General features: G+C 46.0%; 1 protein-coding gene across 7 annotated transcripts in view; it reads right to left on the bottom strand.

The window, feature by feature from the left end:
• Nucleotides 1–12,164: 12,164 nt before the first annotated feature.
• The window catches only part of RUBCNL (RUN and cysteine rich domain containing beclin 1 interacting protein like), a 46,755-nt gene continuing 42,203 nt past the window's right edge, over nt 12,165–16,716 (bottom strand). For 4 of the 7 annotated variants that reach the window (XM_025364201.1, XM_025364204.1, XM_025364205.1 and 1 more), the window contains 3 exons: nt 15,102–15,255; nt 14,397–14,487; nt 12,599–13,139 (listed from right to left, as the gene is read on the bottom strand). In XM_025364201.1, coding sequence (XP_025219986.1) covers nt 13,027–13,139; nt 14,397–14,487; nt 15,102–15,255 — 358 coding nt within the window. In that variant the 3' untranslated portion in view covers nt 12,599–13,026. Of the gene's footprint in view, nt 13,140–14,396; nt 14,488–15,101; nt 15,256–16,716 lie in introns of all 7 variants that reach the window. The other 3 variants (XM_025364207.1, XM_025364206.1, XM_025364202.1) reach the window with 2 other exon arrangements.

Here is a 16,716-nt window from a genome sequence, read left to right on the forward strand (position 1 = left end):
AAACTCACTTCTATTCAAAAAAGATGTGTTTTGTCCTCACCGGACCGGATATGAGGTTAAACTGGATGAGAGGCCCTCCGAGGTCAACACTGCCTGGGCTGGGACAAGGCAAGGGTGAAAGTCATGGCTTTCTCTGCCATGGGCTTCCTCCTCCCCACTTCCTTCTTCACACTGTATCCACTCCCCCAGGCTGTGAACCAGAGCAGCAAGTGCGGCCTGGCCCTTCTCACCGGGAGTCAAACATGCTTAAGCCCCCAAAACCTAACCCAGACAGCAAAGAAAGCCTAAGTAAACGAGACTGTGTGTGTGTACTTGGATGCGCGTGTACTTGGATGTACATGCACACAGCTCTGTCACTAGGCATGTTACCCTGGTGGCTGTGGACTAGGACCAGGCTCCTGGAAAATTCCCTTTTTAAAACATCTGTCAGACTTCACAATTGAAAGCAAGAGTCATCTGCTCCAGTTGCTTTAAGCAGAACAGAGATTTGTAGAAAGGACATCAGGAGCTTCCAGAATAGCAAGGAAGGTTAAAGAACCATGCTTAGAAATAATCCGAAATGAGAAGCCTTCGGTCGCCAGAACCTCATGCACCATCACACCACGGCTATGCCCCTGGAATGGGTGCTCCCCAGCCCCGCCTCCCTGTATCACAAGATCCTGATTTCAGAACTGCCGGGATGCATCCAATCCGTGGTACCTGGGTCGCCTGCCAGTGCCCTGGCTGAAAAAAAAGGTCAGAGAAGGAAGAAGACTGGAAATTGTTGCATTTATGGCAGGATGTGGCCTTGGCTCCCAGCAAGAATCACCAGATTGAAATTTCCCAAAAGTAGGAAGGGAATTTAGATGCTAGGCAGGGGAAAATAATCATTTCCTTCACCCCCCAACAATATTGTAAAGTAAAAATATGAGAGAAAAATCTGCAGTTATGTTTGGAATCAAGACTAAGAGGAGAAAGAATTGAGGAATATTTTTTAAATAGCCATGATTTATGTAGGCACAAAACCATTTTATCCTCCCCGCAGCTATCTACTTCCTTTCTTGTTATTACACTACTATCTCATCATCTGCATATTTGACTTACCACAATTTAACCAAAAGCTTGCAGAAAAAAAAAAAAGAGAGAGAGAGAAGGAAAAAGAAATAACAAAAAAGGAGGCTGTGCTGTGGAGAGAGGCAGACAAGAGCCTGTGGTCCCCTTGGGGGCTCTTGGTCGCATTGCATGTACAATGCCACCATGAGTGTGAAAATAATATCTGAAGACAATCTTTTTTAATTCAACAAATGCAAGTCAACTACTTTTTCTGTTGTTCAAGTGTTAAAACAGCAATGTATTCCAAAGTGAGGAACAGCCTTGCTTTGCTGGACTTATTAATTCTCCATACGTTTATCTCCCATGTGGCTGCTGCTTCACAGCATTCTAGTAAGGAATTTTTAATCCAACTTCAGAACTTCAATCCCCCAGCACTGAGTGATACTCCCAGGAAGGTGAGAGTCCAGTGTTCCTTCTTGTAACAGAGTTTTGTCAATACTAGCCTCAGAACAGCTTCCCTACCACAATTATATCTCCATCTTCCATGCCATCACCACAGTTAACTTTCAAAAGCCACAAACATAGTAGTCCCCTGTTAAAAGTGCTTCTGGGCAGGGCGTGGTAGCTCGCGCCTGTAATCCCAGCACTTTGGAAGGCTGAGGTGGGCGGATCATGAGGTCAGGAGATCGAGACCATCCTGGCTAACACGGTGAAACCCCGTCTCTACTAAAAATACAAAAAATTAGCCGGGCGTGGTGGCAGGCGCCTGTAGTCCCAGCTACTCGGGAGGCTGAGGCAGGAGAATGGCGTGAACCCGGGAGGCGGAGCTTGCAGTGAGCTGAGCTCGTGCCACTGCACTCCAGCCTGTGCGACACAGCGAGACTCCATCTCAAAAGAAAAAAAAAAGGGGCTTCTGAGACAGTGAAACATAGAGGTGAGGCACAGTACAACAGTTAAGAGTGTAAGCTTAACCATAATTATAAAATAAAAAGACTGTGAGCTTGAGTTTCCTGTAAAAATGGCAGCCTGAACATACGTTTACTTTTGCATACTGCTCAAGTCCCTCTAAAGCAACAGTAGAAAGACTGCTCAAAAGCAACAATCAAGGAATTATTTTAAAGACATAAACTTACAAGAACAGAAAGGATGAGAGAGGACACATCAGCAACAAAACTTGGGGAGCCAGAATGTCAATGGAGATTCCATAACTGACTGCAGCATCTTAACCCCACTTTCCTTTTCTGCCTTTTTTCCTCCTCTGTGGGGAACTGGAATTGGGCAGCTACTGAGATCCCACATGGACCCACATGGACCCAGATGGCTGCAGGGGCTAGAGGCAGGGGCCATCAGGGTCAGCCCTGCCCCACGCTTTGGCCATCTGGACACTACAGCAGAGACAACATGTCACAGCTTCAGGTTGGGGAGGAGAGGAGGTAGTTAATAGAGGAAGTTAACCTAATTGGAATCAGGTTTGGTCAGAAAAAGGCAATAAATTCTGCATGTGTTTGTGTTTGTGTTTGTAATGTGTATGTATATGGAGAGTGTTCCCTAGCATGCATCTTCCGGAGACTTCTCCAGGGGGTCCTAGGACTACTCTGCAAGGGAATGGGAGGGCCTGATGGCATTTGTGGTACGCAGCCTGACCCACTCTCCTGCCCTCATGGTGACGAAGATGTGCTTACTCGAGCATTTTTATAGGTCATGCTTTAGAACCAAGTGAGAGCCTGAGGAGGAGCTGGAATCAGAAGGCGATTCTGACTGTTTAAAACTGTCAACTTTGGAGGCTGCAAGGGTCTCTAAAGTATGCACTGGACCAGGTTCACACCTGTGCTTCCAGAGGAAGGCTGATGCTCAGTGATAGATTTTTAAACTGTCTTCAACTCAGAATTGCTGGATACATGAGATCACCCAAGAAGTAAAGACGCAGAAGGTGGGTGACGGAGACCTGAAAATTGTGGTCAGTCTTCCAGTACCGGGAGAGCTTTGTGCAGATGCACATATACCAGCATCCTCAGTTGGCCACGGCCACCAACAGCAGCTCCCTGGGTAAAATGACTCGCCAAGAGGGTGGCACGTGCTCTGGGACTGGTCAGGACATGGTCAGAATATCACGTTAGCTCACAGGCCACCGTGAATGGCCATAGTGCAGGAAAGGTGTCCACACAGCTTTCTATAGAGTTCAGGGTTGGAGAAACATAAATATCGCACAGGACATATATACAGTAAAAACGTACCCGTATATGTAAAAACTTACTCGTATATCTCAAGTTCAGTTTAACTGGGTGCCTGACTTTTTATGTGCCAAATCTGACAACCCTACTAGGGCTGTACCACTCCCACACCATTTCTCTCATCCAAAGACAAGGCCCCAGGAAGCTCAGTCGAAATGTGGCCAATCTGGACTCTGACAGTGAAAGACGGTTGGCAGGGAGGTGACTCTGAGGAAATCCAATGGCAACTGACGTGTGCTCTGAAGGTGGAAACCACCAGCATGAGGTTTTCATAAGCACTAGCACCCGAAGAGAGTAACTGTTCTAAGCTCCATCTCCATGTGCTTTACATTATAGCACTTCCACTGCCATTATCTTGTTAGATGCACACAATCACCCTGCAAAGTAGGTGTTATGCGCCACTTTCCAGATACGGGAGCCAAGATGCAGTGATGAAACGACCTGTCCAAAGTCACTCCACTTGAATGTCTAAGCCACCCTTTCCGTGTAGCTTTCCTGACTGTTAACGGACCACTCTACATTCTCATGATCCCATGGGCCAAAACCATCACTCTTTCCTCCCCACGTCACTTAAGTGACTGAATGGGAAGGGTCCCTTAGGAAAGTTGATGTTATTTTTATGGAAGACTCAGAGGGTCAGACAAGTAGGAGGCAGGGATAATGATTCAGATGTGTGAATTATACCAGGGCTGAATCCAGAGGTTATAGACAAGTTATGATTTAGAGAGGAAAGGGGATGGACTAAGGGTAGGCAAGGGTGCTTGGAGGCCAGGAAAAAAAAAACCACTGAATTTTATACACAAAGTGATAGACAAGGTGCTAAACACACTTTTCATAACTTACATCATTTAATCTGTACAACCACCTTGTGAGACAGATTATCAGCATTGTACAAATAGGAAACCTGAGTCTTAAGAAATTGGAGCAACTTTTCACAAATCACAGGACTAGAAGTGAAAGGATCCAAGTGCTTCTGGCTCTAAATTCTGGATCACTTAGACTCACTGTACTCCAAGGGAAAGTGGGGGAAGATTTTGGGGTGTACTCAGGTGAAATCATGGAAAGGGCAAGAGGAATTTTTAAAGAGGTTCCTGGTGGAGGGAAGAGAGGAACAGCTGAGGAGGTGGTGCAGGTCAAGCCCGACAGGAAATCTGCTTGGGTAAAGAATTTGGCCTTTTTTTTTTTTGAGATGGGGTCTCACTCTGTCACCCAGGCTGGAATGCAGTGGCGGCATCATGCCTCACTACAGCCTCAAACTCCTGGGCTCAACCAATCCTCCCACCTCAGCCTCCTGGGTAGTTGGGACCACTAGCACACACCATTGTGCCCAGCTAACTTTTTTTTTTTTTTTTTTTTTTTTTTTTTTAAGGGACAGGGTCTCGCTATGTTGCACAGGCTGGTCACAAACTCCTGGGCTCAAGTGATCTTCCTGCATCGGCCTCCCCAAAGTGCTAGGATTACAGGCATGAGCCAGCACCCAGTCAACTTAATTTTAAATCAAGTCTTCAGAGGGTTTAATCCGGGAGATAGATGATCTGATTTACGCTTTATAAACATTCTGGTGTTCTGTGGAGAATGGACTCTAGAGGGGCAAGTGTGGAAAGAGGAGATAGGAGGCTTTTAATTAGGCTGAACCACACATGAAATTGCCATTTGGTAGCTCAACAATTATAAAATAGCAGCAATGCTACGTAGTTCAACCTAACAGAAGTTCAGGAGAGAGATGGTGGCTTGGACTGTAATAATGTCAGTGGCTGTGGTAAGCCATCAACTAAGACATGTTTTGTAGGTAGAACTGACAGAAGTTATTGATGGACTGGATCTGGGGAGTGAGGGAAAGGGAGAGGATGACTCCTAGGTGTTTTCTTAAGCGACTGGGTCTATGGTGGTGACATTTTCTGAGATGGAAAAGCCTGTAAAGAAATATTAATACAAACACAGCTATCAGTGGGCTGCTGAGTACATGCCTCTGGGCTGAAGCTACAAACTTAGAAGTCATTCAAAGCTATTTCACTAGGTAAGACAATCCCAAGAGAAGAAAAGAGATGGTAAAACTGAGCCCTGGAATCTCTGTCTTTATTTAGAGATGGACAGAGAAAGAAGAGGAAAACCCACAAAGGAGACCAAGAAAAGAGGCCACTGTCTGCAGAGGAAGGAGACAAATCACAAATGTCACGATGTTTCCAGGGTTCCAAAGCTTCCAGGAGGAAGGTGAATGGTTGCATCCATCCATCTGGTCCATCTGACAGCTGGCCCTGTTCTTTTTTGTTCACATGATCTTCAGTAATTTACTAAGTAACCAGGAAAACCAGGAGCTTTGGGTACCAGGCAGCAACTCCATCATCAGACTCTATGAAGATGAAGTTTCAGGTGGTCCCCAACAGCTAATCTGATTTCTCCACTGTGGGCATGGACAGCAGAAATGTAACCATCACTCTTAAAAATTGTATAGTACTGATCTGATTTATCATCCATAATGTATCATTAGTATCATCTGATTTATCATTTATTTAAAATGATATCTAGTCTATAGGGTAACATTTACAAAGAAAATTTTTGAAAATTATTCTAATCCCACTATACAGAGATAATCACCACTACAATATGATAAAATTCATTATAGTCTAGCTTTTTAGCTATATTTTATTATAAAATATTCTTCTCTTTTGTTAAGAAGAACGCAAGCAACTGTGGTAGAGAGGTAGATGAAGACAATACAGTGACTACTGCATTTAGATATTGTTAGTGACCTTGACAGTTTGGGGAGAATGGTTGAGAGGGAAGTGCTATTGTTGTAGGCAAAGGAAGAAAGAGGTGTGGAAGCGATGGCAAACATTAAAAACTGTTCTTTCAAAAATGTTGCTGTGAAAAAGTTCATAGAGGTAGGACTGGAAAGGAATGTGACATTAAAGAATTTTTTTCTCTCTGCATATTCCTTTATTTTTTAATATAAAGAATACTAGATAATATGGATAACTCAGAGGAGTAGAATAGTTTTTGATGTCTGCATGACCATTATGGACTGAGTATTTATATCTCCTCAAAAGTCATGTGTTGAAGACCTAACCCCCAATTGTGACAGTATTAGGAGGTGGGGTCTTTAGGTGGCGATTAGTTCATGATGGTGGGACCATCATAAAGGGAATTAATGCCCTTATAAAAAGAGACCCCAGGAAGTTCTCTTTCTCCTTTCTCTCTTTTTTTGGGGGAGACGGAGAGAGGGGCAGGAACCAAGTCTCGCTCTGTTGCCAGGCTGGAATGCAGTGGTGTGATCTTGGCTCACCGCAACCACCGACTCCCCGGTTCAAGAGATTTTTCTGCCTCAGCCCCCCGAGTAGCTAGGACTACAGGCGCACACCACCATGCCTAGCAAATTTTTGTATTTTTAGTAGAGACGGGGTTTCACCATGTAGGCCAGGATGGTCTCGATCTCCTGACCTCGTGATCCGCCTGCCTCGGTCTCCCAAAGTGCTGGGATTACCAGCATGAGCCATCACGCCTGGCCTGCTCCCTCTCCTTTCTACCATGTAAGGTTACAGTGAGATGGTGCCATCTATGAACCAGGAAGTAGTCCCTCAATAGACATCACATCTGCTGTTGTCTTGATCTTGGACTTCCTGGCTTCCAGAACTGTGAGCAATAAGTTTCTGTTCTTTATTACCCACCTAGTGTAAGGTATTTTATTGTAGCAGCCCAAACAGACTAGGACAGTGACAAGCCTGTTTCCTCAGCACTCATCCCCTGGACAACAGGCATCAGGACATCTTATATTAGCCAGAGTAGGTTAGGTCACACTGCAGGAGCCAGCCCCACAGAATCTCAGGAACTGAACACAATAAAGGTTTACTCTTGCTTGTGCGAAGTCCAATGCAGGAGCCACACTCCTGAGTAGTTCTATTTCAAACAATCACAGGGAGCTGGGTAGGACCCTCAGGAACGTGGACCTTCGGGGGCTGCAAGAGCAAAGGGAGAATCAAGTCTCTCTCATAGTCTCCAAGAGACTTTCAAGGGCAGATAGAAAGGATCAAAGGTTGCCAAAAGTTCTGAGAGCTGTTCCCAGTGGAATAATGAGGTAAATGCAGATATCAGAGTTTAAGGCGAAGGGAGCGTGTGTGTGCATGTGCAGTACCCTGAAGGATGAGCAAGATCGGGAGGGAGATGGAAAGGGGAGGGGCCCACCACTCCCATCTGCAGAGCCTATGCAAGAGTACACATACAGGTCCACGTGCCATGTATCCAAGTATTTAAAATCTGAAATATGTTTTATCCTCCTGCCATGGTGAATATGCCTTCATCAGGACCCGAGAAAGCAGGTTTGAGTTTTGAAATCTTTGACTCCTCAGTGCTCTGCTCTGGAGCATGGTGGCTCAGGTATAGCTAGCATCGGGCCAATCCCTGCCCCTGTCTCTTCCCACTTTGGCTCTGTCCCACAAGCAGCTGCCTCTTGGTCTTAGCAGCACAGTTCACTTTCCGGAGGCTGGACCAGGGGAAAGACCTGAGCAGCCCTAAAAGTGGATTTGAGATGACAGGGCAGGGGATTCTGTCTGGGGCTCCAGGTACATGATCTAACAGGAGGGCTGGGGGCTTTGGGTGCCCTTGCCCTTCGTCTCCTCACCAGTGGGGATGTACGTAGCCCAAGGAAGGCCAGAGCAGGGCCTCCTTCTCAGGATGAAGGGGCAGTCCTGATCCCAGGCAAGGGATGCAAGAACAAGGACATGGAGTCAGGAACATGGCAAGACAAGAAAAGAGGGGGCAGCTCTGGGGAGACAGAAGGCTGGAAGCACAGGTAGAGACCAGAAAATGTGCAAGGAAGGGCTGGGCGCAGTGGCTTATGCCTGTAATCCAAGCACTTTGGGAGGCCGAGGCGGGCAGATCACTTGAGGTCAGGAGATTGAGACCAGCCTGGCCAACATGGCGAAACTCCATCTCTACCAAAAACAGAAAAAAATTAGCTGGGTGTGGTGCCACATGCCTGTGATCCCAGCTACTAGGGAAGCTGAGGCTGGAAAATCGTTTGAACTGGCTGGCAAGAGGTTGCAGTGAGCCAAGATCACGCCAACTGCACTCCAGCCGGAGAGACAGAGCGAGACCCTGTCTCTTCCCTAGTAGATGGGAAAAAAAAAAAAAAAAAAAGTGCAAGGAAAAATACACAATTTGCTTAACCTATGTGGTTAAGCTCTTCAATCCTTAGTCCTCTTGGCTTGGAGAGCTGCCCAGATGTGCAAGGATGCAGAGGTTCTCATTTTCTCATGTTTGTGCTGAAGCTTCCCAATTGTGCCTGCAGCCTGCTACCTCAGCATTACTCATAAAAGTATTGTTTTAGTTTCTAGTGAAGTGAAAAAGGGGAACTACGGTTTTCCTTCCCATACCAGTTGAGAAATTATTTAAAGACAGAGATCCTTAAATGCTTGTTTTAAGGAAGCACGCTTGTAAAGGAGGTTGACAAATGACACACTTCACCCTCCTTTGGGGATTAGCTCAGGAAGGCTTCCTGCAGGTGGCGTTTGACAGTGGCTAAGCCAGCCATGCAGGCTCAGACCTGGGAGCAGAAACTCAGTGTCAAACCCCTTCCCAACATGTCTACCATGCTCCTTCCAGCAGTTTGAATTCTGAAGTCTCAGACAAATGACCACACTCTGGGTGGTTTAAAACAACAGAGCCAAGTGCAGTGGCTCAGGCCTGTAATCCCAGCACTTTCAGAAGCCGGGGCAGGCAGATCACCTGAGGTCAGGAGTTTGAGACCAGCCTGGCCAACATGGTGAAAACCCGTCTCTACTAAAAATACAAAAGTTATTCAGGTGTGGTGGCGTACGCCTGCAATTCCAGCTACCCAGGAGGCTGAGACAGGAGAATCACTTGAACCCAGGTGGCGAAGGTTGCAGTGAGCCGAGATCGTACCACTGCACTCCAGACTGGGTGACAGAGCAAGACTCCACCTCAAAAAAAAAAAAAAAAAAACAGGAATTTATCCTCTCATAATTCTCAGTGCCAGAAGTTTGAAATCAAGGGGTTAGCCACGTTGGTTTTTTGTTTTTTGTTTTTTTTTTGAAGGCTCTGAGGAAGAATCTGCCCCCTGCCTATCTCCGGCTTCTGGTGGCCACCAGCAATCCTTGGTGCTCCTTGGCTTGTAGATGCATCACCCCAACCTCTGCTTTTGTTCTTCCCTCCATCTTCTCTCTTCTCTCAATTTCCCTTTTCTTATAAGGACACCAGTCACTAGATCCAAACTCATCCTAAGGCACTATGTCCTCATCCTAACTTAACCACATCTGCAAAGACCCTCGTCCCAACAGGACACAGCACAGACATCTGGAGTTAGGCCTTTAACGTATTCTTTCACAGGACACAATTCAACCCACAGCAGTAGCTATTGTTCTAATCCTTGTATTACAGAGTATAAACTGAGACCCAGGGAGTAACTGACCCTGAGATACAGAAAAGAAGGGGTATGACTCAGTTTGTAATCTGTCTAGACCTCATTATTACCATTTGCCCTTGCTTGTACCAGGCCTTTTAGTGGGTGCTTCATTTTCATTTCTAATCCTCATCTCAACTGCAGAGAGTCATATCCCTCATTTTACAAACAGAGGCTTAGATAATTTAAATGGCTTCTCCGGTGTCTGAGTCTATTTGTGTTGCTGTAAAGGAATACCTGAGGCTGGGTGCTTTATAAAGAAAAGAGGTTAATTTGGCTCATGGTTCTGCAGGCTGTACGAGCATGGCACCCATATCTGCCTCTGGAGAGGACTTGTGGCTGAGGGGAAGAGGAGCCTGCATGTGCAGAGACTGTAAGGAAAGAGAGGAGGCAAAGAGAGGGCAGGGAGGTGCCAGGCTCTTCATAACAACCAACTCTCATGGGAACTAAGAGTGAGAACTCACTCATTACCACAAAGACACCACCAAGCTATTCATGAGGGATCCGCCCGCACACGACCCAAACACCTCTTATTAGACCCACCTTCAACACTGGGGACCAAATTTCAGCATGAGGTTTGCAGGAGTCAAACAAACCAAACTAGAGCACCCAGAGTCACCATAGGTAGGTAGAAAGTGGCATATCTGGGATCTAATCTGAAGTTGTGGCCAAGAATTCTCACCCAGGTCAACACACCAGACGTCTTTGGGATGGCTCGCCCCTCCGCATCCTATAGCCTCTGCCTCGAGATGGTGTAACTTCCTCTCTGCAGCTGAGAATCATGACTGTAAATGACACACTACTGGAATTGCCCATGTGAAGAGTGTAGAGGCAGAAAATGAATCGCTGACCTTCACAGCACTGCAACGGATGCCTCACAGCGGGTAATGGTGTGACCAGGCATTTGTCTTCTTTCCGGCAGCCAAGGAAGAATGGAACAGAAAACGCTCACGATCAGGAAGACCCATTAAACAGCTATCTATGCCACGACTCATCACTTCCCTACGGGGTGCTCCATGTGGGCTGAAGATCACTTCCATAACAGGTGTCGTCCTGGGAAGAAGCCTCTGGTACCACATTGGAGAGGAACAAAGTCTCAGACAAATCCCACATTGCAGTGATTTAAATGACCTCATTCTTCCTCAAAATAAAAAATCAAAAGCATCACTTCCTAGCGACTGCTGTGCACTCTTCCTTAACACCAAAGATACGTAACACACACAGGCTCATCGTGCCTTACAAACACACAAACCCCGAGCACAGAGCCCTTCAAGCAAGGCTCGGGCCACAGCGGCTGCCTTACATTAACACTGAGGTGAGAAAAGCTCCGCCCAATGCCAGTTCCGCAGGTTCGAGCAACACCTACCAGTTAAGGTTGTTTTTACTCCTTTGTCTCGAAAAGACGCCACAAAAGAAGCAGGGGCTAAGCATGGGCTTTGGAGGCAGGTGGACTTGAATGCCAACCCCAGCTCCATCATGCACTTCCTGTGGGAACGCAGGCAAGTTATTTCTCTTCTCTAGGCCTCAGTTTCCATGCCTGTAAATGGAGATACAGACATTTACCTCAGAAAGGAATGTGAACATACCACTCCTCTTACCCTTGATTCCTAACAGGGAATATGAGCAATGGGCAAGAATGAAACATTGCTTGAAATCTGGTTTTATTTATTCTATGTGCCTACCTTCTTTTTTTTCCTTTTTTTTGAGACGGAGTCTTTGCTCTGTCGCCCAGGCTGGAGTGCAGTGGCGCGATCTCGGCTCACTGCAAGCTCCGCCTCCTGGGTTCCCGCCATTCTCCCGCCTCAGCCTCCCGGGTAGCTGGGACTACAGGCGCCCGCTACCACGCCCGGCTAATTTTTTTGTATTTTTAGTAGAGACGGGATTTCACCGTGTTAGCCAGGATGGTCTTGATCTCCTGACCTTGTGATCCGCCCGTCTCGGCCTCCCAAAGTGCTGGGATTACAGGCTTGAGCCACCATGCCCGGCCGTGCCTACCTTCTATAATAGTTAAAAAAAAGATCTGGCTTAAATGATGAATGTGAGCACAGTTCTGGCAGAGGCATCACGGATGAGAAAACACTGACAGAATGAGAAGACTGAATGAAAAGAGACTGACAGAAGTCATTCATTTCTTTCATGTGCTCAATACTATCCCATTGAATAACACACACACATACACACGGCTGGATGGAGTTAGGGGACAATCTGTGATGCTTTATTGCCTGCCTGTGCTGTCTGAGAAAATCAAGGTAGGTTTAGTCAGGGCATGCGAATCCCAGGGAATATAACATCCAAGCCCTAGGCTGAAAACCGTTCAGTCTAAAGATATACCATGAAGGGACCCAGCCTCAAGGCCCCTTTCTCAAGTAGGAGAAAGTATATAGAAAGTAGAAAGAAGAAAAAAGAATAGGCTCACATGTTTCAGGAAAACATATAAGAACTACTAGGAAAAAGAAATTCATAAAGGTTTTGTGATTCATTTAACCTTATTAGTCGATGTCTATGATTTTAATGTTATTACTAGAATTACACTGTTCATTATTTCCCCCAATTTGTTTAAATCTGCAAATACCGTATGTTCAGTTTTACATCTATAAAGCAAGATCCTCAAGGGCAGGGATGGAGTTCTACTCCTGCGTCCCTTGACATTATAGCGTGTGGAACAGAGACGACAAATACAGGTTTGATTTGTGCCACCTGAAAGAATGCCATCTAGAGGCAGCTGCTTCAAACTGCACTTCAACTGGATCTACACGCCCTGCTAAGCAACTCAAACTCATCATGAAATAAAGCTGCAGAAGAAATGTGTACTCTCTATTCAAACTCTGGAGTAAATAAAATGTGTATGATTGACACAATCACAAAATGGCATTTAAGTGGAAGTCTGTTTCTTGAAGAAATAAAAGCCAGGACAAACAGATTTGGGGTCATATTCTTGTTCACTGAAAGAACCAAGCAGTTTCATCAAACAAGCATTAGAGGGAGAGAAATTGCGTAATTCATCTTGTCAGTTACAATTCACATATGTACACACACACACACACACACACACACAGGCTCAACATCAGTTAAACATCACTATTCAAATACAAAAGTATAAAAAACCTCTTTAAAAAACCAATAGCAGCCAAAACAGAACATTTGTAAACAAAACCACTATCAACCCTGTGCTTAATCACAGACTCTGCATTCTTTTGAAACATTAAGTATATGCAATAAAGAGAATATAGACCATCTTTTTCCTTAATATACAATACCAGATATCTAAAACAATGTCACCAATAATGGACACAAATCGATGTTATCATAAGGCATGCTGAACAGTCTTTTTCACAACACTCAGGGGCATCATGTTGCTGCAGAGGCCACGCTTTCCAGAAGTTTTCTCCTAGCTGTGATCCTCGCACACCGGGGGCACTTGGAGGACTGGAAGCACTGTTTGTGAAAGCAAGCCCTGCACGCTGCAAGCAAGGAAGACAGCCGTCAGCAAACAGGCTACCTTGTTTTCTCACATTTCTGCAGACATTCATCTCCATCCTAGGGAGGGAGGGGGTCTGAATCCAGAACCCAGAGTCTCTAAAAAGAAACCAGCCAGGCTGAAACTCACATTTCAGCAGGTCACGTTTCAGCAGACCTGTTGGACTCTTCCAACCGGTCATGAACAGGAGGCTCAGAGAGCCTGACATAATGGACGCCACAGCGCCCTCTGGATCTGCCCAAGCACCGAGGCAGGCGTTTCCCCAATTGCCAAGACAGCTGGTGGCTGATAACTGTTGGCAAGCCACATTGTTTCTCTAGAAATGGCCCTACATCGAGAAAGCTGCTTTGTCCAAGCTCATGCCCCGTGCCTGGCACCAGCCTGCATTCAGTGACTGATCACTATGTAGTGAGAAGGCTGGCCCCAATTTGTCCCCAGTTTGGAACAATGCTGAAAGGCCACCAAACTCCAGAGCTGCCCGTGAGATGAGCTGAGGGCTCCACTGCAACCCCACCACTGTTCAACTTCTCCTTCTCCCAGTCTTGCTGCCTGCACACCGCCACAGGTATTAAGTTGAGGAACATGAAACTTTTTCTGGCAAATCTCTGCCCCAGAGTCTCCTTGCTGGGGAGCCAGTCTTGCAACACTGCCTAAAGGGTTGGGGAGACAACACTGGAGTGGCCTGAGAGGAGGATGTGCCCCTATCAAGGGTGAAGGTAGAGTGCATTACCAGGATCTCTCCCATGAAACAGAGTTTACAGAACACGGGATTCTCCCGGGCACTAATACCGTAGAAAGGTCGGCAACCTTTTCTGTAAAGAGCCAGATAGCAAATGTTTTAGACCTTGTGGGCCATGTGGTCCCTACAATAGCTACTCAGCTCTGCCTCTGTGGTGCAAAAGCAGTCAGAGACGTCACCACTGGGCATGACTGATCCAATGACAAGACAGAGAAGTGGGCATAGGCAACAAAGGGACCATCTCCTCTATCCAAACCCTGCACTAGAAGACATCATCCTTTATCTCTGCCCCACCCAAATACTCCTCCTTCTGTGCCCAAAACTTCATTATCTCCAATCCAACACACAAGCACACACCAGCATGACTGTACTTTAAATAACTGTGCTTGAATTATTAAGCTATTATTCAGCTTAAGTTGATTTTGTGCTTAAGTTACTAAACTTAGTTTAGTTAATTAGTTAAGCTATTATTAAGCTTATGTTATTAAGTTATTAAGATACCTGAACATCTTCTACATGTTGCTGTCTGAAATGGGAAGATGACAGTCGTATTCTGGCAAAATTCACAAATAAAGCCCTTTCCTTGACACAGCTGTAAAAGAAGACATCAAAAAGTTACAACCTTCTCTTGATGGAGAAGCTGAGTTTTCACTATTACAGAACTTTATAAACATTAGTGTTTGAATGTCTATGATGCCAGCCTCTAGAAAGAAAAGGATGTTGTGTTTTGCAGCAACGAATGGATCAGAATCAAAAAAGAAAAAGAAAAAAATACACGTTCATCCAATTCCACATCAAAGCAGTTTTAAAGTACTAGGGTAAGGGCCTAATTGTAAACATGCACTCTGCGATGATCTAATTTCATTTCTCCTTGCTGCCCTACAGTTCTTCAATCCTTGGAGACACAGAGCTTCCCGTTCCATTGAATCCTGGTTCCACATGACTGTATTTGGTGCTTCAGGGCAGAGTGGGCCCTGAGCAGAACTGGGCACCCAGATGAAGTCCCTTGGTCCAGGCTTGCATCCCGGCTCTGTCACTTACCAGCAGGGCAATCTCAGCTGCTACTTCACGGCTCTGACCTCAGTTTTCTCATCTCTAACTAGGTCACTGGCACTTCCCTCAGGGTTTGTGAGAGTGAAATGAAGTGCGGAACACCCAGCACATGCCCTGTGCGTCGGGAACGCATCTGCTCCGGTGCACCCTCACCTCGCAGCCAGCCACGTGTGCAAGGGAAGCTTTCAGAATGTCCTTGAGTAAGGGTGCCAGCAGCCCTTTCTTGATCCTGACCAGGTCCTCAAGGGAGAACAGGTGGAGCTCATCAGTCAAGTGTCCCGGCACCTGCTCAAACTCCTTTAATGCACTGCCAGAGAGGAAACAAAGAGGAATTCAGAAATCCACCCACACAGAGGCCGGGGAAGAATGGGGCCAGTTGTTTTCTCTTGGCACTCACGCTTAATTTTTTTAACTCAATTTAAAAAACAAATAGCTCCAAGAACAACAGTGAGCCATGCTCGCCAGCATTCTACATTTTGCAAGTTTGCTTGGAAGCCAGGAAATTAAAATTCCATGAAAGCTGATTTCAAGAAGCTAAGCAGAGACACACATCTCTTACAGCCTGCTCAGGCACACATGGAGCAAAAGAAAACTGAGCATTAGTTTGTTAAGTCTTAAAGAAGGTGTACCTAGTACCCTTTGATTACCAAGTAATCAAAATTCCCACCTTATTTCTTCCAGCTACATTTCAAGTCTATCAGCCTTATAGTCTATTGGCTCAGCTGGGAGAATTCTCACTCACCCGGCAAGCCTGACTTCCAATGCACGAGTCAGGCACTGAGCTTAAGGCTCACGCAGCCAACGGCCAGTGGTCATGGTCCCTAGGGCATTCAAAACTTAATCTTCTCCAAAGCCAGCAGGTGTCGACCTGAATTCTCTAAATGGCTAGTAGAAGCACTATTCCCTGCACTTCCAAAACAGCCACAGCCTACACTGGACTTGGCATGCTACAATGCCAAATTCTCTTCAAGTCTCCACCCAGCCTGCGGTGCCCACTCCTGCGGCATCCTCTGCCTGGAGAATCCCCAATCCCTCTTCTTTGCTCCACCTTACTCTTAAGCTCAGCCTTTTTCTCCTGGAATCCTTGCTTGCTCTCTACCCCACCTCACTCCTGAGCTAAATGCTGCCTCTGTTTGTATCCTCACGGTGCGCTGACACGTGTCTAGCACTCAGTCCAGCAATGATTGGTTTGTGCTGACCATCCCCCTGGACTTAACACAGATCTACCAATTTTTTTTATCTGAAGTCCAGAATAGATATTCAATAATTTTTGCACAAGGTAGGAAGTATAGGTATTGTTACATGTTGTGGATGAAAGAACTGAGGCCTTGAGACCAATGCCATGCCAAGGCCATGAAGCAAAGGCTCAAAACTAAATTATTATAGAACACATGCTCCTGGCCGGGCGCGGTGGCTCAAGCCTGTAATTCCAGCCGTTTGGGAGGCTGAGACGGGCGGATCACAAGGTCAGGAGATCGAGACCATCCTGGCTAACACGGTAAAACCCCATCTCTATTAAAAAATACAAAAAAAAAAAAATTAGCCAGGCGAGGTGGCGGGCACCTGTAGTCCCAGCTACTCGGGAGGCTGAGGCAGGAGAATGGCGTGAACCCGGGAGGCGGAGCTTGCAGTGAGCTGAGATCCGGCCACTGCACTCCAGCCTGGGCAACAGAGAGAGACTCCGTCTCAAAAAAAAAAAAAAAAAAAAAAAAAAAGAATGCATGCTCCTTCCCCCAAAATTTAATTAAAAAGCAATACATTATCATTA

The sequence above is a fragment of the Theropithecus gelada genome, chromosome 17 (assembly GCF_003255815.1).
Source record: "Theropithecus gelada isolate Dixy chromosome 17, Tgel_1.0, whole genome shotgun sequence".
Lineage (NCBI taxonomy): Eukaryota > Metazoa > Chordata > Mammalia > Primates > Cercopithecidae > Theropithecus > Theropithecus gelada.